This window comes from Myxocyprinus asiaticus, chromosome 3 (genome assembly GCF_019703515.2).
Source record: "Myxocyprinus asiaticus isolate MX2 ecotype Aquarium Trade chromosome 3, UBuf_Myxa_2, whole genome shotgun sequence".
Taxonomy (NCBI): domain Eukaryota; kingdom Metazoa; phylum Chordata; class Actinopteri; order Cypriniformes; family Catostomidae; genus Myxocyprinus; species Myxocyprinus asiaticus.
Genome location: NC_059346.1, coordinates 6239617 through 6264897, shown reverse-complemented (window position 1 = coordinate 6264897; position 25281 = coordinate 6239617). Strand labels below are relative to the sequence as shown.

General features: G+C 37.5%; 2 protein-coding genes across 3 annotated transcripts in view; both read right to left on the bottom strand.

Annotated features, from left to right (window-relative positions):
• Window positions 1–9436: 9436 nt before the first annotated feature.
• Window positions 9437–18548, bottom strand: LOC127431058 (uncharacterized). Its single transcript, XM_051681289.1, has 2 exons — window positions 18236–18548; window positions 9437–9983 (listed from the first exon to the last, which is right to left on the bottom strand). Exons 1-2 carry the CDS (start codon window positions 18546–18548, stop codon window positions 9469–9471), a joined length of 828 nt encoding a protein of 275 aa, XP_051537249.1. The 3' UTR covers window positions 9437–9468.
• A 2441-nt stretch (window positions 18549–20989) lies between these two features.
• The window catches only part of LOC127430111 (poly [ADP-ribose] polymerase tankyrase-1-like), a 33574-nt gene continuing 29282 nt past the window's right edge, over window positions 20990–25281 (bottom strand). For both annotated transcript variants that reach the window (XM_051679609.1, XM_051679617.1), the window contains 4 exons: window positions 25048–25153; window positions 22348–22534; window positions 21833–21989; window positions 20990–21402 (listed from right to left, as the gene is read on the bottom strand). In XM_051679609.1, the coding sequence (XP_051535569.1) occupies window positions 21316–21402; window positions 21833–21989; window positions 22348–22534; window positions 25048–25153 (537 nt within the window). In that variant the 3' untranslated portion in view covers window positions 20990–21315. The remainder of the gene's footprint in view (window positions 21403–21832; window positions 21990–22347; window positions 22535–25047; window positions 25154–25281) is intronic.

Below are 25281 nucleotides of genomic sequence, written 5' to 3'. Positions count from 1 at the left end.
TGCAGATATGGGTCAGGAGCTTCAGTTAATGTTCACATCAACCATCAGAATGGGGAAAATTTTTTATCTCAGTGATTTGGACCGTGGCATGATTGTTGGTGCCAGATGGGCTGGTTTGAGTGTTTCTGTAACTGCTGATCTCCTGGGATTTTCACCCACAACAGTCTCTAAAATTTACTCAGAATAGTGACACATGTGAATATCCCTTAAATCACCTTATACTTAAAAAACTGACCCGAACCGGGCCCAAACCAGACGGTTTGTCGGGTACCGTCGGGCTTGGATCGGGTTGAAGACCTTTATTGCAGAATAACCAAATAGTGATTTTGGTATTCGAATACAGTCGAATAGTTAACCAAATGTCCCCATTTAAAATGTACAATCTTTCTTTTCAGAGAAAGCAGTCCAAAACCATTGATGACTCTTCGTGCACACAGGGGCGTATACAGTTTTTTCATTCAATAAAATGCTCTCTAGAAAGAGAATGTCTCTCCCCTGATACCATCTGCATCTGACTAGTAATAGCAAGCAACAGCAAATCATGGTTTTGCCAGGCTGTGATGTAAGCTAAAGGTTATTGGTTATTTAAAAAATAAGGATCTTAAGTCCTTTGATATGTCCCACCCCAACTCCCTGTTTCAAAAGGAAATAGTTCAACAAAGGAAAGGAAATTGTCATTATCAAACCATTTCATTATCCTCGTGCGACCCCGCATCCACATGCGTGGACGTTGTATTTTGGCTTCGCCATACGCAATGCATCATTTAAATTAATAAAACCGACTGAATACTGTTCACAACACTCTAAACTGTCATTTAAGGGTTAAATTCTGCCGCACCGAGTCACGTCCCACAACATGCCGTCGATTTTTGTGAAGTGCTCCTACAGAAGCAGCGCCAAAAAAAGTGCCTCTGATAAGAAATGTCTACTTTTTTTTCATTGAAACTTGTTTGGTTTTAAAGAGGAAAGTCTCTAGTTTGGTTTGATATGCCGCTTTAAAAAATTCTTTCATTTTTTGGACATCAGCGTGCTGATAAACATAATGTCCACATATGTGGAAATTGGCACCGCATTTCCTCAAAAGTAGAAAAAACTGTTATCACTGTACAATTCATTAACATTAGTAAATGCATTCCTATATATTTACTCTGCATTTTCACATTGAGAATAAATGGCTTCGTCCAAAAGCTGAAAAATTTTGCTTTCAGAGGCTTCATATGGAGTTAGAATGAAAATAAGGTGCATTTCGAACTGTTCTGAGACCAGTGCAGACAGCACACTTGAGATTAAGTCATTCACTAAATAGGGAGCAAGGGAGCATCCTATAGCTCTCTAAAATCGGACCAAAAGTTCAGTTTCAGGCTGCAGATGATGTTTGGACCACTCAACATGTTTGGCAGACATGGGACAATGGTAATCAGTACATAGATTCAGAATTTATAATGCACAATTTTATTTTAACATGGTTGGCAGTGATTGGATGATGCTGGCCATTACTTTGAATCAGAATTAATTATGCTAATTTCTGATGTCTGTAACATCTCAAAAACTTAATAACCAACACTCCTGGAAACATAATAAACAAGGAAAGAAAATCTGACTTTCTATAGCTTGGTATTATTTAAAATTTCACAACTTAGTCCTGCAGTCCACATATGTGGACATCAATTTGTAGGAAAACTATTTGCTGTAGAATTTATTTTGTCATTTTTGCTTGTTTATTAGGTGCTACTACTTACAAATCAAAAAGGGAAATGGCAAATGCACACAGCAGTCATGCAGGGGGTCTCAGGCGGTTGAACAAGAAGGAAATTTTCTGGGATTTTCTGAGTTTGGATTTGAGCTAACTTGATTGGTTGATAGGAAAGCGGTTCCAGGATCAGTAAAGAAGTTGATATTGGAACACGTTCTACTTGTGTACATCACATTGTGCTGTCTTGCTTATCACAAAAATTGCAGATTATAAAATTAGATCTTTGAGTGAGAATACAGTCTGTGAGCTCACCACTCTCTCTCCACCTTAACCACAATGTCATAGGTGACATCTGCTCTCCAGGTGAGCGGTTTATTCCAGCAAACCAGCGGATCTGCCTCGTCATTGCACATCGGCACAGACCAAAAGTGAGGAAACCGCTGCTGGATCACCTGCACTGTGGCTACTTCCTGCTGCAGGACTGGTAATGTGCTTCCCCCTCCCTCAATAAAACATAGAAAAACAAAAACTTTACTGTGGACCTCCAAATCAACATCCATGCGTCGTCATGTCTTATTTCCCACATTGGGAGGAAATAATGAAATTGAACTACATTACCAATGAGATACAGTGGCATGCAAAAGTTTGGGCACCTCTGATCAAAATTTCTGTTGCTGTGAATAGCTAAGTGAGCAAAAGATGACCTGATTTCCAAAAAGCTTAAAGTTAAAGATGACACATTTCTTTAATATTTTAAGCAATTTTACTTTTTTATATTAATCTTTTACAGTTTCAAAATAACAAAAAAAGGAAAAGGGCCCGAAGCAAATGTTTGGACACCCTGTATGGTCAGTACTTAGTAACACCCCCTGGCAAGTATAACAGCTTGTAAAACCTTTTTGTAGCCAGCTAAGTGTCTTTCAATTTTTGTTTGGGGGATTTTCGGCCATTCTTCCTTGCAAAAGGCTTCCAGTTCTGTGAGATTATTGGGCCGTCTTGCATGCACAGCTCTTTTGAGGTCTATCCACAGATTTGTGATGATGTTTAGGTCAGGGGACTGTGAGGGCCATGGCAAAACCTTCAGTTTGCGCCTCTTGAGGTAGTCCATTGTGGATTTTGAGGTGTGTTTAGGATCATTATCCTGTTGTAGAAGCAATCCTCTTTTCATCTTCAGCTTTTTTACAGATGCTGTGATGTTTGCTTCCAGAATTTGCTGGTATTTAATTTAATCCATTCTTTCCTCTACCAGTGAAATGTTCCCCTGTGCCACTGGCATCAACACAAGCCCAAAGCATGATCGATCCACCCCCGTGCTTAACAGTTGGAGAGGTGTTATTTTTATGAAATTCTGCACTCTTTTTTTCTCCAAACATACCTTTGCTCATTGCGGCTAAAAAGTTATATTTTAACTTCATCAGTCTGCAGGACTTGTTTCCAAAATGCATCAGGCTTGTTTAGATGTTTATTTGCAAACTTCTGATGCTGAAATTTGTGGTGAGGACGCAGGAAAGGTTTTCTTCTCATGACTCTTCCATGAAGGTCATATTTGTGCAGGTGTCGCTGCAGAGTAGAACAGTGCACCGCTACTCCAGAGTCCGCTAAATCTTCCTTAAGGTCTTTTGCAGTCAAACAGGGGTCTTGATTTGCCTTTCTTGCAATCCTACAAGGAGTTCTCTCTAAAAGTTTTCTTGGTCTTCCAGACCTCAACTTGAACTCCACCGTTCCTGTTAACTGCCATTTCTTAATTACATTACGAACTGAGGAAACAGCTACCTGAAAACGCTTTGCTATTTTCTTATAGCCTTCTCCTGCTTTGTGGGCATCAATTATTTTAATTTTCAGAGTGCTAGGCAGCTGCTCAGAGGAGCCCATGGCTGCTGATTGTTGGGACAAGATTTGAGGAGTCAGAGTATGTATAAAGCTTTGAAATGTGCATCACCTGGCCTTTCCAAATGATGATTGTGAACAAGCCATAGCCCTAACAAGCTAATTAAGGTCTGAGACCTTGGTGAAAGTTATCTGAGAGCTCAAATCTCATGGGGTGCCCAAATTTTTGCATGGTGCTCCTTTCCTTTTTTTCACTCTAAAATTGTACAAAATAAAAGTAATACACTAACACTGCTTAAAAGGTTGAAAAGAATGTTTCATCTTTAACTTTATGCCTTTTGGAGATCAGTTCATTTTCTACTCACTTAACTATTCACATCAACAGACATTTTGACCAGGGGTGCCAAAACCTTTGCATACCTCTGTACCACAATAAAAAAAAAAAAAAAAAAAATTTGAATCAAATATTTCATCAGCTTTTACTATATTCTAACATACTGTACTGATTATTACAAATTACTAATTAAGCTATTAATTGGCACATTAATCCAAACTAAGACCACATTTTTGGTGTGAATGTTTGTTCTGTACGAGCTACTTTTGAATAGGAACAATGGATTCCCATGGCGCTATTCGCACCAGGTCTGACAAATCGTCCGCTGACGTTTTTTTTCACGGAGAGTAGTCCGATATTTTTCTTCGGACTGCACTGAAAACTGACTGACCAATGAGGTACAAGCTTTTTGTCATTTTTCCAGAGTCGCTGCTCATAGTAAAATATAACATAAAAAGACTCTTTACAAGTGTAGACAAACTAATTGCCGAACCTCACTGCTATTTTTATTGCAAGGGTAAAATATCACAAAAAGTATTTCTGTTACAGTGCTCTTTTTCACACCACACACAAGTGCTGGGTAGATTACTTTTTGGTAATCTTATTTGCCAGATTTATATGTAATCATGTAATCCATAAAAAGTAACTCTGATTAAGAGTATTTTAAAGAGTAATTTTAACTAATTACAAGTACTTGATTTTTTGTAATCTGATTGTGTAATCAATATTACATGTAATCTGTTACTACCCAGTACTGCTTACTGTACATTTATTACAGCAACAATCCTCTGTACGGTCAACATGAAACTGCATTTGCAACCCATTTTATTTCTGGAATCTGACGTATTTCTGAGCACAACAGGACATGGGCGTACTTTACACAGATACACATACTTCACGCACACTAATGCACCGTTCGGTTCAGAATGCTTAACGTGCGTTCTTGCTTTACCGTGGCGGTAACGAGCCTCAGTACTCAAGGGGGTAATAGAGTTACCTTCAAAAGTCTATGCCATTAAACTGGATGTGTTTTTATTTAGGCAAGTTGCTATAAATATATTGACAAACTAACTTGCTCAGCAATATTCTCTTCAAACTGTTGCTCCGCCATAACAGTAGTTGACTAGAAAGAGAAAACTCACCTTAGAAGCAGACAGTTCACACTTATGTCTGCTATAGCGACCCTTGTGGAAACATTTAGAATGAAACACATACTGTACTTGTGTCGTGTTGTGAATTGTGGTCGGACACATTTTGGAACACAACAAAGCAAATTGAGCTTGCATAGCTAGAAGCATCTGCGTTCACGTATGTGTGTAGACTATGTTTTGGCCTTAACAAAAGATTTTAGGAGGCATAAACATAATATTAACACTCAATAAATGTACCTTCTTGTGCAGAGCAAAATAGTCTAGCCGTACACCTGTCTCTCCAGTGAAGTAGTTTGTGCCATTGTAACAGTGCTGTAGCATCTCCCAGCAGTACGGCAAGTGGGGTAGAGAGTAACAGGAGTCACCCGGACCCCCAAACCTCAACAAAGGACTCACTGCATGAAGCCCCTCAGAACAGGCATTATAATAGTTCAGAAACCCTGGAGGAGTGGAGCCAGAAAAATGTGTCTAACCACAATGAGGCGAATGCATTGCCCTTGGCATAACCACAAATTCTTCCGACATCCAAAGTGGTTTCAGTCCCCAAACATTAAGTTCAAACTTGTCAGACACATTCTTGTTTTGACCAGTGCTCGCCACAAAAGGCGGTGTATTTCTGTATTTGAGAACAACACGTCTAGCAATCCGAAACAAAAACATGGTTTCTGCTAGTAACAATGATGCTGGTATAACATCAGTTCTAAAAAATGAATAAATCTATATAAAACAGTTGAAATAGACAATATAGTAACAGCTATACACACCTACAGTAGCTAGTGTGTATATTACTGTGCAGCACCCACAGAATAACGTTCTATTATTGTTTACATCTCAGGGACTATATTTTTTGTGAATGGTACTTACTGAATTTACTTAATAAAGTAACTTTTTAATGAAAGTTTTTGCCTTGTATATACTGTATTTATTATGTAGTAATCGTTTTATGAAAGCAAAAAGGTACTCTGCTGTTTGTTGTGGCTCACAGTAGGGTTGGGTAAAATTTAGATTTTCCGATTATCGAGAATTTCATTTGAACAATCCCGATATCGATTCTTAAAATCCCCAAATCTTTTACTTTTACTTTAAAGTTTACTTCCGTTTGTGTTGATTATTATATCTGTTAAATGAATAGCAATGGAACTGCATAGTTTGGGCCATGTTATTCATTTTTTACATTTATATTTTCATAATGTACCAAGTTAGAGGGTTCCCTGTATAAATCACAGCACTAGCTGAGAGAATTTCTTTATAGACATTATAACCAAAATACACCCAAATGAATCACCATCGAAATCGGAACTGAATCGAGAGCTTGTGAATCAGATTCAAATCAAATCAAGAAATCTGTATCAATACACTTTACTACCTAACAACACCCTTGGAGAATTGGAAATATATGTACCATTTTTAAAGAAAACATGAGTGAGCAGGCAAAACACATTTCTTTTATTTCTTATGGGAATCATATTCAACTGTAGGTTATAACAGAATGGCACTATCATAAAACAAAACATGGCAACAAAGAAAAAAATTAAATGACCCCTATTCAAAAGTCTGCATACCCTTAGTTCTTAATACTGTGTATTGCCCCCTTTAGCATCAATGACAGCGTGCAGTCTTTTGTAATAGTTGTCTATGAGGCCTCAAATTCTTGCAGATGGTATAGCTGCCCATTCGTCTTGGCAAAATGCCTCCAGGTCATGCAAAGTCTTTGGTCGTCTTGCATGAACCGCACGTTTGAGATCTCCCCAGAGTGGCTCAATGATATTAAGGTCAGGAGACTGTGATGGCCACTCCAGAACCTTCACCTTTTTCTGCTGTAACCACTGGAGGGTCAACTTGGCCTTGTACTAAGAGTACATGGTACATGAATATGGTGGTCATTCAGTTCCATGTTATATACTGTATCAAAGTATTATGCGATTACCATCTGACAGCATGACTGTACCATGGTACAACCACAGTACTTCTTGTAAAATATATATATCCTCATTTCTAAATTCTCTTACCAGAATCCAGTGCTTTTCCAAAAGTGCTTCAGGTTTCAGAGTGGCTTGTCAACCTTCACTTGAACTTCCACGGATGAATCGGAGGTAACAGATTGGCATTTTATGAACAGAAGGACTGCTATAAATACTATCCATCTGAATGAACCGTGTTTACATCTATATATGCTGCTGACGTCACTTGTGAACACTCACATTTACTCGACTTAACCAACCACAAATTAGAAAAAGAAACAATTCTGCATTTGATTTATTGTATTTACTCAAGATTATTTTGGAAGGATTTAGAAACCTGTATTAATAGAAAACTGCTTTTGATGTGCTTTTTTATTTTCAAAATGACATTTTGGAATGTAAACTACAATACATTGTGCAGTTATTATTTTATTAGGAAAATACCATATACACAAGAAGAAATGGGCTCTTTGTAAACCCAATTTTTTTACAATTTAAAATTGACTTTCATACATAAACCTTTTGGAACAAACTAAAAACAAAAAAGCACTGAAAATATGTAATGTTTTAAAAGAATTGAATTTTGTGTAAGAATTGTTGTCTGGCACCTTTAATGTTGTTAATAATGTGACTATGTTTCATACCTCTTATTCTTGTGGCACTGAATTATAATAAAAACATTTTTAAAAAAAAAGACTGAACCAACCACAATAAAGTTATCTAAAGTTCAGAGCTTCCGAAGCACAAGTAAATCTTATTTGGTGACATTAAAGTATGATTTTGTCCCTTCATTACACAGAGTGGAAGAACTTCCATAAGCCTTTATAGAATTTCACTGCAACAACTTTAAACGCGCAGTGACGTCATTATGACTTGTGTTTTATGAAATGTGAAATATTCATACGAAGGATCAAATCATTCACAGCTACGCTGCATTTGATTCTCAACTTTTTAAATTAAACTCAAGTAAAATGTATTTTTGTAGTGCGCTTTATTAGACAAATGGAAGAAATCATTTAAAATTATAGTAGAACAAACAGTATTTAATACCAAAGTTATTGCTTTTTTCCATTTCTTTACATTACTCAAAAAAGTCAAAAAGCACGACCCATTCTGTTTCTATTACTACTGGTAGCACTGCAAACTTTAGATGTCCTTTTTCAAACACTGTCCAAAAACAGACAAACAAAAAACTTTACTGTATATACCTTCATAAAATATCATCACAGTTATGGTGGTGCTTACACAGTATGTTGTGTGGCGTAATGCAATTATTTTTGTTGTCATGCATTTGTAAAAGCCAACTTTTAATTTCTCATACATTTTTGAACATTTGTAGCTATGTATAAATGCTTTAGAACAATTTAAGAGATGTGCAAGACTCTTTCAGGTATTTTTTATTGTAACTCAAGAAACATAGTTTTACACTGACAAAAATGATGTCCAAACAGGCAAGGCAAGTCTAGCCTATATAGCACATTTCATACAAAATTTCATACAAATGCATAATAATGAACAAAAAATTAAAGGAATAGTTCACCCAAAAATGAAAATTCTCTCATCATTTACTCACCCACATGCCATCCCAGATGTGTCTGACGTTCTTTCTTCTGCTGAACACAAAGATTTTTAGAAGAATATCTCAGCTCTGTGCATACAATGCAAGTCAACAGGGTCCAAAATATTGAAGCTGAAAAAAGCACATACATTTTCATAAAAGTAATCTATAAGACTCCAGTGGTTAAATCCATGTCTTCAGAAGCAATATGATAGGTGTGAGTGAGAAACAGATCAATATTTAAGCCCTTTATTACTTTCAATTCACCTCCCTGCCCAGTAGGGGGCAATATGCACAAAGAATGTGAATCGCCAAAAACAAAAGAAGAAGAACTCTTAAGAGAGAAGAGCTCTTAGTAGGACTGTTTGAAAGTGGAGATTTATAGTAAAAAAGGACTTAAATATTGATCCGTTTCTCACCCACACCCATCATATCACTTCTGAAGGCATGGATTAAACCACTGGAGTCATTTTTGGTGCTTTTTGGAGCTTCAGAGTTTTGGACCCTGTTGACTTGGATTGTATGGACCTTCAGAGCTGAATTATTCTTCTAAAAATCTTTGTTTGTGTTCTGTAGAAGAAAGGAATATATCTGGGATGGCATGAGGGTGAGTAAATGATGAGAATTTGCATTTTTGGGTGATTATTTCTTTAAAAATCAAAATCAAAAGAAGATTATAAATTAATATAAAATTGGGCTAAAATAAACGAATGAAAAATTAGTAAGGAAAGAAAAGACAAAGTTATATAAACATATTTCAAAATAAAACTAATCAAATAATGCTCTGAAGAATGAGCTAAGAAATCAGAGAACATATTACAAATTCTTCAGATTACAACTAAAAAAAAAATTAAGACCAAAGTTCCATCCTGTGAGACTTTATCTATTTAATTATGTTATCCGATCTGTTTTAGGTGATATACAGGCTATCATTTGACATCAAACTACACTTGTGTTGTAGCTGTCTGCCCACACTCCCTAAATATGATAGGGGGTGATATGGCTATATTGGGCACGCCATAGTTACCATAGGGTTTGAAAGGATACATCTGTGGATAAAATGAGCTTGGGCCAAAATTTTGAGGACCTAGGAGGTGATTTACAGGCTGAAGGTATGGGTTCACCTGTGGGCCGAGTAAAGTGGAGCTCTGTAGTGGACTGACCTGGGGAGGGACAGGGACCATGTGTGGAAAGGCCTGAAAGGGCATGCTGACTGGCATCATTAGGGTGTTCTGAGGCAGGATCGAGTTGTATGGGGCAGGGTATGGCAGACCGGGTGGTGACTCTGGGTTAGCCACCACTAGATGCTGTAAAGGTGCTTGTTTCAGAAGTTCTACTGCATTTATCTTGTCCTGTTGTGGAATGCCGGAGATGTAAAGGTTTATTTGAGGTGCAGAGGGTTCCTGTGCTGGTCTAGGGTTTGTTGGGCCAGCAGGGGGCAGTGCTGTGAGGATGTACACTATATTGCCAAAAGTATTCGCTCATCTGCCTTTAGACGCATATGAACTTAAGTGACATCCCATTCTTAATCCATAGGGTTTAATATGACGTCGGCCCACCCTTTGCAGCTATAACAGCTTCAACTCTTCTGGGAAGGCTTTCCACAAGGTTTAGGAGTGTGTTTATGGGAATTTTTGACCATTCTTCCAGAAGCGCATTTGTGAGGTCAGACATTGATGTTGGACGAGAAGGCCTGGCCCGCAGTCTTCACTCTAATTCATCCCAAAGGTGCTCTATTGGGTTGAGGTCAGGACTCTGTGCAGGCCAGTCAAGTTCTTCCACACCAAACTCGCTCATCCATGTCTTTATGGACCTTGCTTTGTGCACTGGTGCGCAGTCATTTTGGAACAGGTAGGGGCCATCCCCAAACTGTTCCCACAAAGTTGGGAGCATGGAATTGTCCAAAATCTCTTGGTATGCTGAAGCATTCAGAATTCCTTTCACTGGAACTAAGGGGCCAAGCCCAGCTCCTGAAAAACAACCCCACACCATAATCCCCCCTCCACCAAACTTCACAGTTGGCACAAAGCAGTCAGACAAGTACCGTTCTCCTGGCAACCGCCAAACCCAGACTCGTCCATCAGATTGCCAGATGGAGAAGCGTGATTCGTCACTCCAGAGAAGTCCAGTGGCGGCATGCTTTACACCACTGCATCCGACGCTTTGCATTGCACTTGGTGATGTATGGCTTGGATGCAGCTGCTCGGCCATGGAAACCCAGTCCATGAAGCTCTCTACGCACTGTTCTTGAACTAATCTGAAGGCCACATGAACTTTGGAGGTCTGTAGCGATTGACTCTGCAGAAAGTTGGCGACCTCTGCGCACTATGCACCTCAGCATCCGCTGACCCCGCTCTGTCATTTTACGTGGCCTACCACTTCGTGGCTGAGTTGCTGTCATTCCCGATCGCTTCCACTTTGTTATAATACCACTGACAGTTGACTGTGGAATATTTAGTAGCGAGGAAATTTCATGACTGGACTTGTTGCACAGGTGGCATCCTATCACAGTACCACGCTGGAATTCACTGAGCTCCTGAGAGCGGCCCATTCTTTCACAAATGTTTGTAGAAGCAGTCTGCATGCCTAGGTGCTTCATTTTATACACCTGTGGCCATGGAAGTGATTGGAACACCTGAATTCAACTATTTGGATGGGTGAGCGAATACTTTTGGCAATATAGTGTACGTTGGTTGGGCCTGATGAGAAGGTTCTTGTAGCTGGAGACCTGATGCTTTTGTGTTTGGATCAGCAACATTGACTAGAGTGTTCGTCATCTGAGTGAGCAAAGCTCGCATCCCCTAACGTGGTAAAAAACAATGCATTGTTAAAGATTTTAAAGCTGAAGTGTGCAATTTCTGTGCCACTTGTGTTACCAAAGGAAACTGCAAAATAACTTGATAGGTAAAGTTTCATCCATCTATCTAAAATTCTGACTATTTGATGATTAACTGACTATCCATCTTTAACAAACCTTTTTTTAAGGCTTTGCTAAGTTGTCAAGATAAATCTCAAATGAAGTAATAAGTAATCTGATTACAATTTTAGAGAAATAATTAGTAATTTGTAGTGGTTTACTATTTTTAAGTAACTTACCCAACACTCATGCGATTGGTTGAGTCAATGTTGCTGCGTTGGGCTGCTCAAAAAAACAAAGCAATGTTTTGATAGCGCCACAGAGCCACAGTGTATATACAGTATGGATAACTTATAGTTGTCTGTGCATATTAAGCAGGGAGAAAGTTATGTTAAATGTTAATGTTAAAGTGGAAAAAGCTACACACTTCACTTCACCTTTAAAAAAATATGAAATAAACAAGAATCATATTTCTTTGGGATGTGTTATTTTTGCTCATACTTAGGATTAGGGATTTTAAAAAAACAAAAACAAAAAAAAAAACACGGGACTGAGGGGTCCCCTCTTAAGTGATTCGCCGCCTGACTGGAAAATGCCCCCATTTCCACTTTAAATCATGAAACAATGCCTTCAATATGGGATGTTTCGAAGTCCATCCAGGGACTCCTCCTCAAGCATTTCACTGCTTAAATACGGGACAATTGGGATCTTCATTTCAGCCAAAATATGGGATGCTTTCAGCTAATACGGGACAGTTGATAACCCTACTTGGGGATGGGCCAGTAAGCAACCATATAGAAACATCCAGTAGCAACTTCTTAGAAACTCAAAAACGCTTAGCAAGAAAAGTTGTCAGACCAACTTCAACATTGTAGTGGCGAGTTGTGCACGTTCAAATACCACCTAACATTTTCTTTAGAAAATGTAAAAATCTAGTGGTCATTTTCAAGTTTGATAACAACAACATAAGATTAATTTCAGTAATAATATGAGAAATACCCAGATGAAAAAACCAGCTTAAAGACTGGTCGTAGCAGGTTTAAGCTGGTTTAGCTGGTCCAGCTAGTTGGCTAACTGGTGACCCAGTCTAATCATCTATCCAAAACCCCTGTAAAACCATCACAACAGACCAGCCTGACCAGCTGGGAGACCAGCAAACCACATCAGGTTGGTTTAAGCTGTTTTTTAAATTCAGTTTAATTGAAATCAAATTCAAATTCATGCAAAAATAAATACTCACCACTTCCTCACTCAAAGATCTGGCTTCATGGTCATGATGGTGATCCACCTATGAAACACAACACAGTCTGTAAATCCCAACTTTCATTCCTGCATATTGAATATGAAGTAATGAAATTGAAATATGCACTTACTGGAGCAGCAGTTTTTAATAATAAGTTGCATATTATCAAAACTATGGTTTTCATGCTTCCAATGTATCTGAAAATGAGATGTAAATATTACTATACATCAACAAAGCACCTATAAATACACATGTGCTGTTGACCAATGGAATAACAGTGTCAAGTTGGCATCAACAATCTGTGTTCTTCACCAACCATCTAATAAAGATCTTACCTTTATGATTTGCGAATACTCAAAAGGCAAATTTCCCATAGAGTAGTTTAGTATGGGTGTTAAAGATGCTTTTCAGAGCTATAGTAAGGCTTTAGGAACTTGATATTGTCCAATCAGATGCAACGCAATGTTTTTACCTAATTTCCATTGCGATGACAGAATTTCTCAATGTCAAATATCATTACCACTAAAAACTCTAAAATTGTAGTAAGGCATACCATATAATTAAACAATGGTTTTTGGTTCTTTTAATATCTTAATGCAATATGTATAGTGCAAGACCTGTGTTGTGCAAGGAGCTTTTATTTCACACATATTGACAGAAAAGCAATGATGCAAAACAGGCATCAAATTAATGAAATTACTCATTGGGATGAAGGAAAACACCCAGAAAACCATCTTTGACAGATGTGAAATCAAACATTCGAGCGGTGATTCATGTCAAGTCATTAATAAAAATTATATAATACAAAACAGATAAGTAATTCATGTACATTCAAATATGAATATACAGTGGCCCCAAAAAGAATTTGGACACTTAAGGCACACTTAAAAATGGACATTTAAAAAAATAAGATTTACACATTTCCTATATTTTAGTCATTTAATTTTGTTAAATATTGCACAATTTGATGGAATTTTATGAAATTAAAAAAGCATTCATCTTAAAAAGTGGCTTCAAAAATATGTTTTTGAGTTAATGCTATTGCATTATATAGGAAAACATCAAACCAAGTGCCATAAAATAGCAAAAACACACTTCTCAAGCAAACCATTTAACAAAATGTTGGATTTGAGATGATACTGTATAAAACAATAACTGTAATTAAAACAACAAAAACGCTGTTCAAAATTAATACAAAAAACAAATATACTGTATAGGAAAGTCTATTTGAATGTATACATTAGCTAATGATCTGTGAAGTATTTTATAATGTCTGTTAATGTACAAGTTATTGTGAGCTAAGCTAAACCACTGTGGCTGGTGATTTCCTCATAAGTAAATTTTTTAAATTAAGTTAAAACCGTCAAAATCAATTCAAAAGATTTAAGGCAAAATTATCTGTTCATCAAACTCCACAATCCTTAATTGTGTGGAAAAGCATCTTTGATTTTTATTGGCTGGATGAAAGTATGCTGTCATATAAAATAACTATAATGATGTTATACGGTATCAAAAAAAATCACGCACAGTGAGATGTGAAAAAGACTGGAAGGGTTGGTACAAATATATTATCTATATTATGTTGATTTATTATGATTAGTCACATTGCCTATTCAGAGATTTAGTTACTATTTCAGATGAATGTTGGTCTAGCAGTAAAAACAAAATGGAACAATCTGCTTATCCTTGACTACAGTATCATTCGGTTTATTTTCAGGTCCAAATCAGTGATGACAACAATAATCTTTATTCTTTATTCCTGCTATTTGAGTCTGTCTACTCCTGTGAGTTGAACCCATCAACTGAATAAAATTGAAAGCATAGAGATTTTGGACACTTGGATATGCAAGTCACACTTAAAGGAATAGTTCACCCAAAAATGAAAATTCTATTATTATTTACTCACCCTCATGCCATCCCAGATGTGTATGACTACCTTTCTTCTGCAGAACACAAATTAAGATTTTTTTTAGAAGAATATCTTGGCTCTGTAGGTCCATACAATGCAAGTGAATGGTGGCCAGAACTTTTTAAGGTCCAAAATAAAGGAAGCATAAAAGTAATCCATATGACTCCAGTGGTTCAATCCATATATTCAGAAGCAATATGATAGGTGTGGGTGTGAAGCAGATCAATATTTGAGACCTTTACAACCACTGGAGTTGACGAAATAAGTTTTGGGGCCACTATAAAGTAAATTTGACCTGTTGGCAATGTTTAAGGGACTATTTCTTTCGGGTATAGGTGGAGAAAGCTAAAGTCAGGAAGACAAGAGATGTTAGCTTTGAGGTGACCATTTTTACTGTAATGAATTCCCTATACTCTAGAAATGTACTTGATTAAACTGATTTTATAAAGTGGAGCACATCTATTTTAAAATGTGTGAATTGGTATATTCTTTGCTTGTCATTCAGGGTAATTTTTTGTGCCATGTTTTTCAGGACTTTTACCTACCAGTCTTTCCAGGCCAGTCAGTACCTCCATTTTCTTTTCCCATCACCGTCAAACAGTTTGGTGGACTACCTGTTTTAACTCCCAAGTTCCACAAGTTTAAATACCCCTACCCACCTAGTTTTTACCCATAGCACAAGGGTTAATGATAAACTTCTACTGTTGTTTTGTGTTCTCAAACTGTAGTTTTCAGACTGTGGTACAGAGCACCATCTGATGGTATACCTAGGCAATTTTAAACAAAATTTTAAAAAGCTCATATTTAAAATGTAAAAAAAAAAAAATAAAAAAAAAAAATAAAATAAATATTACATATAACATATTACTTCCCCACCTTCTGCTTTAATTATTTCATTATACACATTAATGTGTAGCCCATTTTCTTTAACGCTCGTTTGGCAACCAGCCTTGTTTCACATAATTTGCCTGGAAAACCTCATCAGATTTAACATCACGTGATTATTGCTTGTGTTTAGTATAATTTATTACAATAACTATGCTTAAGATACTTTGTTTGCAACCAAAATGTATGTAATATTCAAATAAAAAATAATTCCTGGCTACATTAGTTATGACATATTTTTCTATGGCTTTTGTAAATGGGTGAGTAGCTTGGTGCTATTCATGCTTTGGAATGATTTGTCCCAAGAGAAGTGTTACACAAATAGTGTTATACAAATCTGAAATTTGATCAGACATTGTACGTAATCTTTAAAATAAAGATACATTTGTAAATGTACAGTACTGTGTAAGTCTTAGACACTGTTTCACAAAAACATTTGTCTTAGTGCTTTAGTTTGTCACTAGGAAATATACATTTTAGACTCCCAAACATTTCTTTTCCAAATTGAATTGATTAGAATAGAAGAACAGGGAGCCCTGCAACAGATGGCATGAACCTCACAGAGCCCCCCACTGAACATCAAGTAATTCTGAGATTACATGAAGAGACAGAAGCAACTGAGATTGAGATCAAGTAATTGGCTTTTATATTGTAATTATACTAAAGACAAAAGAAATTATAAAAAATATTATCTGGAAAATATTTACTTATTAATTTTAGATGTATAAACCCAAAGAGAAACATTTTCAGTTAAATTAAATGAAGACAATTATTTTATTTTAAATATTTAGTGGCAAGAAATGTATGTGAACTCTTTTGAATTAGCAGGTTTTCTGCTTTAATTGCTCATAAAATGTGATCTCATCTTCATTAAAGTCACAAGTATAGACAAACACAATGTGCTTAAGCTAACAACACACAAAAATTTACAATCTTTCATGTCTTTATGAACACATCCCATTAAGCATTCACAGTGCTGTGGAAAAAGTATATGAACCCTTAGGCGAAAGACGACAAAAAAAGCTAATTAGAGTCAGGAGTTGACAAACCTGGCATTCAGTTAATGAAACGAGATTGGAGGTGTGGGTTAGAGCTACTTTGACTTATTAAAAAGCACTCATACATTTTGAGTTTGCTATTCACAAGAAGCATTGGCTGACATGGACCATGCCTCATCAAAAAGAGATTTCAGAAGACCTACGATCAAGAATTGTTGCTTTGCATAAAGCTGGAAAGGGTTGCAAAGTTATCTTGAAGAGCTTAGATATTCATCTGTCCACAGTTAGACAAATGGTCTATAAATGGAGACAATTAAAAATGGAGTACTGTGGCTGCTCTCTCTAGAACAGAGAACCCTTGAGTGACAGCTAAAGACTTGAAGGAATCATTGGAACTGGTTAACATCTCTGTTCATAAGTCTACTATACGGAAACATTAAACGGGCATGGTGTCCGTGGCAGGACATCACGAAGGAAGCCGCTGATTCCCAACAAAAACATTGCTGTGCATATTAAATCCAAGGGTTCACTTTTTCCACAGCACTCTGAATGTTTAATGGGTTGTGTTCAATAAAGACATAAATGATAGTAATTGTTTGTGTTGTTAGCTTAAGCACATTGTGTTTGTCTATAAAAGCCGCTGCTTTCCAACAAATAACATTGCTGTGTGCCTGAAGTTTGCCATAGACCACCTTAATGCTGCTCAATGCTACTGGGAAAATGTTTTGTTGACTAATGAAACTAAGGTTGAATTGATTGGGAAGAACATGCAGCACTACGTATGGCGTAAAAAGGGCACCGCATACCAACATGACAACATCCTTCCAGCGGTGAAGTACGATGGAGGAAGCATCATGATTTGGGGCTGCTTTGGGGCCTGGACCGCATGCCATCATCAAGGGGAAAAATTATTTTATGTCCCACCCCAGTCTAGGGTTGGAGTAACAAAAAGGTTTGGGGTTTCCCTTCTCCCATCCCAGCACTCAATGATCAGTCGAGTTTAAAATCCATAACAAAGTATTTATTTAATCAAAACAGGAAGTCAAAAAGGCTTCAGGAGGGGGCAAAGGCCAAAATAACAAACAAAACTTAAATATCTGTTGGGGAGTCAAAACTACCTTTCCTAACAAAGAAAAAGTGCAAATAAACAACAAACACTTTCCTATCTCCCTCACTAACTAAAACACAGGAGAAAAGATAAAAGGTTGAACAAAAATGGCACCAACCTCCCTACAACTTCCACACTTAACTAGTATTTACAATATTTACTATTTACACAATGATTAAAGTTAACTTTAACAACAGATACCTTCAACTCACTATTTACAACAATAAATGACGACGATGACGACAACACCACCACCACCACAATGTAGCAGCAATACATCAACCACAACTGTCTGGGATGGGAAAGGGGAAGTTCCATTGCAGTGAAGATCTGCTTGGGATTTATCCTGTTTCCCTCTCCTCACCAACCAATCCAGACAGGGGAGTGATTGGTAATCATCAGTGCAGACACCTGATGTTAATCACGCTGCAAAGGAGGACGGAGGAAGAGAGCGAGAAACAAAACAGGAAAACCACAGCACAAAGTGGGCAAAATCTCCAATTGCAATAAGGCCAATGCCATACATCTATAGATGTAATTGAACAATAAGTTGACAAAGAAAGAAACCAACAAATACGTCATGGGACGTAACACCCCCACCATTAAATTACAAACCTAGGTTTGTAAATAAATGGTCAGTAAGGTCAGCACACAACTTCATCTCCAGTCTGCACCAGTGCATCTGCAACAACGTCTTCTGCAAATACATACAGGAGATTTGAGCATCCCTTTTGACCAGTCCATCCACCTCAGGACTAGAAGCAGTCGACGTGACAGCACTGGAAACAACAGACACAGATTTTGGGCCAGACAGTTTACACTCAGTAGGAGTTGACTCGGAAACCAGGAATGAGTCAGAGAGATCCACATCATCTCTGAACTTTTGCGATTGTCCACATATCACTTCACAGGCAGGGAATGCAGAGGAAAACAGTTTAGAAACATCAGACTGATCACAGGCGCTAGGCTCATTTACAACATCTGGACAGGAAAACACTTTACCACCTGCAAGGTCATTCCCCATGATGAGACCAACACCATCCACAACTAACTGCGAGCGCACACCCAGCTTAACAGGACCCGTGATGTGATCAGACTTAAATTTACATTGTATAAAGGTGTTAACATTGTCTAATTCAACAGAACAAATCAGCACGGTGCCAGTATAGGACTCTGAAGAGAAAGGTAATACACTCAAGAATGAGTGACTGTGCTGATCCCGGACGAGCCCCCAATTGTTACGTCCCACACCAGTCTAGGGTTGGGGAGGAGTAACAAAAAGATTTGGGGTTTCCCTTCTCCCGTCCCAGTACTCAATGATCAGTCGAGTTTAAAATCCAAAACAAAGTATTTATTTAATCAAAACAGGAAAAGGAAGTCAAAAAGGCTTCAGGAGGGGGCAAAGGCCAAAATAACAAACAAAACTTAAATATCTGTTGGGAAGTCAAAACTACCTTACCTAACAAAGAAAAAGTGCAAATAAACAACAAACTTTCCTATCTCCCTCACTCACCAAAACAAAGGAGAAAAGATAAAAGGTTGAACAAAAATGGTACCAACCTCCCTACAACTTCCACACTTAACTAGTATTTACAATTTACAATATTCACACAATGATTAGGGTTAACTTTAACAACAGTTACCTTCAACTCACTATTTACAACAATGACAAGAACAACGTCAACGTCATCGTCATCGTCATCGTCGTCACTATGTAGCAGCAATATATCAACCACAACTGTCTGGGATGGGAAAGGGGAAGTTCCATTGCAGTGAAGATCTGCTTGGGATTTATCCTGTTTCCCTCTCCTCACCAACCAATCCAGACAGGGGAGTGATTGGTAATCATCATTGCAGACACCTGATGTTAATCACCCTGCAAGGAGGATGGAGGAAGAGAGAGAGAGAAACAAAACAGGAAAACCACAGCACAAAGTGGGCAAAATCTCCAATTGCAATAAGGCCAATGCCACACATCTATAGATGTAATTGAACAAAATAAGTTGACAAAGAAAGAAACAATTATCAAGATATCCTCTAGGATGTCAGGGTGGCTATGCGCCAGCTGAAGCTCAGAAGTTGGATTATGCAGCAGGACAATGACCCTAAACATCGAAGTAAATCCACTACAGAATGGCTTCAAAAAAAGAAAATCCACCTTTTGGAGTGGCCCAGTCAGAGCCCAGACCTTAACCCAATAGAGATGCTGTGGAATGACCTCAAGAGAGCCGTTCACACCAGACATCCTAAGAATATGGCTGAGCTGTAGTAGTTCTGTAAGGAAGAATGGTCTAAAATTCCTTCTGAATGTTGTGCAGGTCTAATCTGCAGCTACTGGAAGTGCTTGGTTGAGGTTATTTCTGCCAAAGGAGGATTGGCCAGTTATTAAATCCTGGGGTTCTCTTACATGTTCCACTGCAATGTGAATGTTTAATGGGATGTGTTCAATAAAGACATGAAAGATTATTATTGTTTGTGTGTTGTTAGCTTGAGCACATTGTGTTTGTCTATACTTTTGACTTTGATGAAGATGAGATCACATTTTATGACCAATTAATGCAGAAAACCAGCTAATTTCACATACTTTTTCTTGCCACTGTATTTATTGGGAAAAGCACTATGTAAATAAATTTGTAGAAGTATACAATAAGAATAGTGAATTACAAACCTGATTTCTTACAAATAAGATTAGTTTTTTCCATAATATATAAATTAAATGCAATTTATTTTTATTTCAGTTTTTATTTTTTTACAATGACTGTCAAAACAATAAAATAATTGTAATTATTCTAATGATTTCAGAATGAAAAGGTAATCATTTCAAATAATGTCAACATTTTTACACTTTTTTTTTTTTCAGACCCCCTACAGCACCTTGGGGGTCCCTGGACCACAGGTGAGCCACTAACAATGGAAGTGAATGGGGCCAGTCCATAAACATTAAAATATACACTTTTTCAAAAATATAGTCACAAGACATCTATACATTATACATTAAACATTATACATGTTAACATGATTTCTGTGTGATAAAATCAGGGATTTTAACCGGCATTATAGCCTTTTACTAGATTACAGAGTTTACCAGCATTACGTCATGATGGCAACGAAGTTGCAATCTTGGATATAACTTAACACAGTTAAGATTAGTATGCAATTTTATCACACTAAAATCATGTTAACAGGTATAAGTCTTGTGGCCATACTTTTAAAATGTGTTTATTTGAATGTTTATGGACTCTCCCCATTCACAAGGGATGAGTAGATTTTTTTTTTATGCCACAAATGCTGTCGATTCACTTGTATTGAACCCAGAAATCTCCTTTAAAACAAAGATAATGGTTTCTGCATTCTTTTTGAAAACTTAATTTTAACCCACTGTGCGAATTCCATTTAAGGAATAATTACACTTAAGTCAATAAAACATCATTTGAATAAAGAACACAAAGTCATACGAGTCTTGTTCTGATGAGATTTATTTAAAAGAAATTAACAGACTCCGAAAAAAAAAAACAGTTCCATTAAAATACAACTCAAATATCATTGTTAAACGCAGTCAGTTTTACGTTTTCTTTATACTACCTGTACATTAGACTTCACAATTGCAACTATTTTCAAATAACTTAAGTAACTTGTTTTTAAAAGTGCAAATTCATAATTCATACATGGTAATTCCATGGGTAAGACGTGGGTAAATGGTAAAGTTCACATTTCCTTTGTGCAACAGGACAGTGTGAAAGAGTGAGCGAATGAGAGAGTGAGTGAATGAGTGATGAAACGCAGTGTGCCGACTATGATTTCTGTTCCGCACCTGTGGAGGACTGAGGCGTGCTGTTCGGCTTCAGTATCTGATATGTGATCAGATACTCCGGGTAGGCCTGGAAAACACCAGCAAACAAACACATTAATACACCATAATCTAGGGTTGGGATCTGAGAGCATGACCAAAAAATACCGGAAAAGAATGATTTTCATGACTAAATGTCTATGACCTTGTGTCTAAAATCTAATGATTTCAATTAATATGTACTGAACATTATAGTAATAAATAATTTCTATCTTTAAATACTTAAGTGATAGAATAGAGATAGAGATATCAATTATATATGAATGGGAGATATGAGGCATTATTTGGTAAGCATTTCAAAGAGGTGTGCCTTCTCTATTTACCAGTTAGAATAAAAAAAAAAATGTAACTCTTTGTAACTTAGGTATGTATGCATGAAATGGAATCTGTTTGTTCTTTCTGATTGTGAATAAAAGAAAACACTGGCTCTTTTATGTGTTTGAGATGCTCCATTCACTTACCTGTTCTCCGCGGTATATCACATACTCCGCGTAGGCCAGGCCGTTGACACTGGGGCGTCCGATCACAGAGTGATGTCCCGGGGGAGCGTGAGCCATCTTCATGGCACTGAACTGCAGGAAGGACTTGCCCAATGTCACCCGACAGAACAACATTTGCCTGTGAGAACCAGACACAAAGCAATATATTAAACATGTCTAGCATGATAATAGATGCACCAGTAAGTTGTGAGTCTGAACAAGTTAATGATTCTTATGTCATTATGACTAACAAATTAGTCACTGAGTGGTTATTGAATTAACATCTGACTGAATGTTTTTATGACAACATGTACTTAAAGATACACATTCACTAAAGAGTTTCGTTGTAGTAAATGGACTTCACCAAAATAGTATAGCAAAAACAGACTTCTGTAAGAAACCACTGATAAGCACACAGCAATGTTACAATAAAACAATCTCATATAACGCAGACACACAAGAGATGAAGCACAATCGTGACAGGTGTGTGTATTTACCTATGGCACAGGTAACAGGATCGGTCTTTGTGAGTCGGGCAGCCAGTCCCTCCTCCGATTCCATAGACGTACTGGTTACTCTTGGAGGAGTTCTCTGCAAAATATATGCCAGCTCCAAACATGCCACCAATATATGCATGCCGCTCATCAAATCCTTTATGGATGATGGCATTAATAAATGGAGATCCTATGAAACAAATATAAGAGACAAAACAAAGAAGAGCTTAATACAGTTAAACAATGTAAAACACCAATTTGATTTGGTATATTTGGAGTTACTTAGGAACAGAATTTTTAAATATGAACACATTAGTGCTGTAGTCGATGAAAATATTTAAAAATCGTATGATTTTTCATAGTTAATCGTGATTAAATCACAAAAATCATATTTAATCGCGATTAATCACGGATTTTGAAAGTGCTTAAATTTGACTATATACTTCTTTTTAGGGCTGGGCGATATGGCCAAAACAAATTATCATGATATTTTTTTTCCATATCATTTGATATCGATATTTATCATATACATTTCATACCATTAATGGGGGCTGAATTGCATTCCACGTTTGTTAGACCTCAAGAATGAATTAAAATAACTTGTTTGTTTACAAGTAAACTCCAGAGGGTAAGCTACCTTTAAAAGTATATTCAGTTTAGGATTTAATCCTACATAAGTTATGTGTGACCTCTTTTCAATAAAATTTCTCCAATTTCATCTTCAGCTGACGTTTGACTCCAATGGACGACTTTCTTGTAACGCTCCACACTCCAGCTCAGTAGGTGGCAGTAATGCACCATAAGCTGGATTGCTAACCGATAATAAACATCACAAGAAGAACCACTTTTTTTGCCTCTGACAGCACTATGGCTCATGTAAATATGTATAATCATGTAACTAAATAGTATGTAAACAAACAGCAATGGTGTTGATGTTGGAGTTGTTGTGTTCAGTCAATAGCTGTATTGCATTGTCAGTGCTGTCTTGTTCGGTACACAATGATGTTATATTAGCCGGATAGCTAGGTGCTAGCTACTGGACACCGAGCCTCATCTGGCCTCATTACCGGTTTCTATGACAGCAGGACTGCCTGCTAGCAGGCAGCTGATTTCATGACTGTGATTCAGTTAGCTAGTTGTGTGTATAACTTTGCTGAGCTGCTTGCGTCTTTAGCGACATGTACCTGATCCAACCATCTAGATGTATAACATAGGCTAAATATCGAACATTACTCAAAAGTTTATCATCGATATAAAAAAATAAAAGCCACCCAGCCAAACTTCTTTTGCTGTCAAAATGCATTTCTGTCTTGGAAAAGAAAACAATATGTAACAATAATGTTTTATTAGAATTTTCCAAACAAAGTATTCTACAATATAAAGACAGAAATGCACTAAAATGGGGGCCTGGGTAGCTCAGCGAGTGTTGACGCTGACTATCACCCCTGGAGTCACGATTTTGAATCCAGGGCGTGCTGAGTGACTCCAGCCAGGTCTCCTAAGCAACCAAATTGGCCCGGTTGCTGGGGAGGGTAGAGTCCTCCCAGGTTAACCTCCTCGTGGTCGCTATAATGTGTGGTTCTCGCTCTCGGTGGGGCGCGTGGCGAGTTGTACATGGATGCCGCGGAGAACAGCGTGGGCCTCCACATGCGCTACGTCTCCACGGTAACTCGCTCAACAAGCCACGTGATAAGATGCACGGATTGACGGTCTCAGACGCGGAGGCAACTGAGATTCGTCCTCCGCCACCCGGATTGAGGCGAGTCACTACGCCACCACGAGGACTTAGAGTGCACTGGGCATTCCAAATTGGGGAGAAAAGGGGAGAAAAAAAAAAAGAGAAATGCACTAAAATAGCACCAATTCAAGTAACATTAAGCGTTTTTCCAAAGTCTAAGTGGGAGGTTGACTAATTGAAAGAATTAGTGCCCACATAGGTTAAATATTCATTACAATGGGCATTCAATCTCTGACACCCTCATTCTCATCTATTTTAACTGTGGCTAATGACTTTTCTACAGCAATCGTGAAGCTGCATTCACTCTCACACGGCGTTTTGAACTCCACATGAAAAGCGCTTGCAGAGAATGCTTGTTTTGCTTTTAGCACTGGCACTGCACACGTGAATGACAATTTATCCAAATTGTCTGTTAAGACGGAAGCACAACTTTATGCCAGGGAAAAGCTGATGCTTCACTCCAATGAGTCATGTAAATGCAGCTTTCCATAGGTCCCATCTGGGTTTATTTTGAACAAACAATATGATTAAGAGGTCCTTTCTCCAGCTCTTGATCACTGACATGGAATCACTGTTGTGTGTGTGTTGTGGTGTGTGTCAGTGTAATGACCCCGGGCGGACAGATCACAAAGATTCCGCCCTGTTCCAACCAGAGTTCAGAACTCACACAGAGCTAAATAAAATGTCAGAATCTAAATGTCAATTCGGTAAAGGCCTTAATCGCGATTAAGAAAAATTTATTCATCTAACATTTTAAAATAAGCACATGCGTTAACTTTGACAGCTCTAAAACATATACAATAGAACATGTAGAGTAAAATCTAGAATATTTCTAAAGAGGAGAATTTTGATTTATTATTCTCTACCTGTCCTTGTTTTGTCATAAATATCTATTAGAAAACGATCCGATAATGTGCTTTTCAATTTATGATTTTGACAAGACAAATCTTAGGTTTGGCACTTACCATGAAATAGCATTCGTTCATTGTGGTGATTGTGATTCTCGTCTGTGATCTCTTTCTGTCTGTGTGTGTATCGCTCTCTCAGTTTCTTATTCACCACCTTCTGGATCTATGTGCACATAACTTCAGTTAGACTTCATTTCAGAGCAGAGCTAAATATTCTCATTCTTCCAGAAAACCCACAACACATACAGATATGCTTAAAGTTGAAGTGTGTACAGAATTGCAAAAATAAAG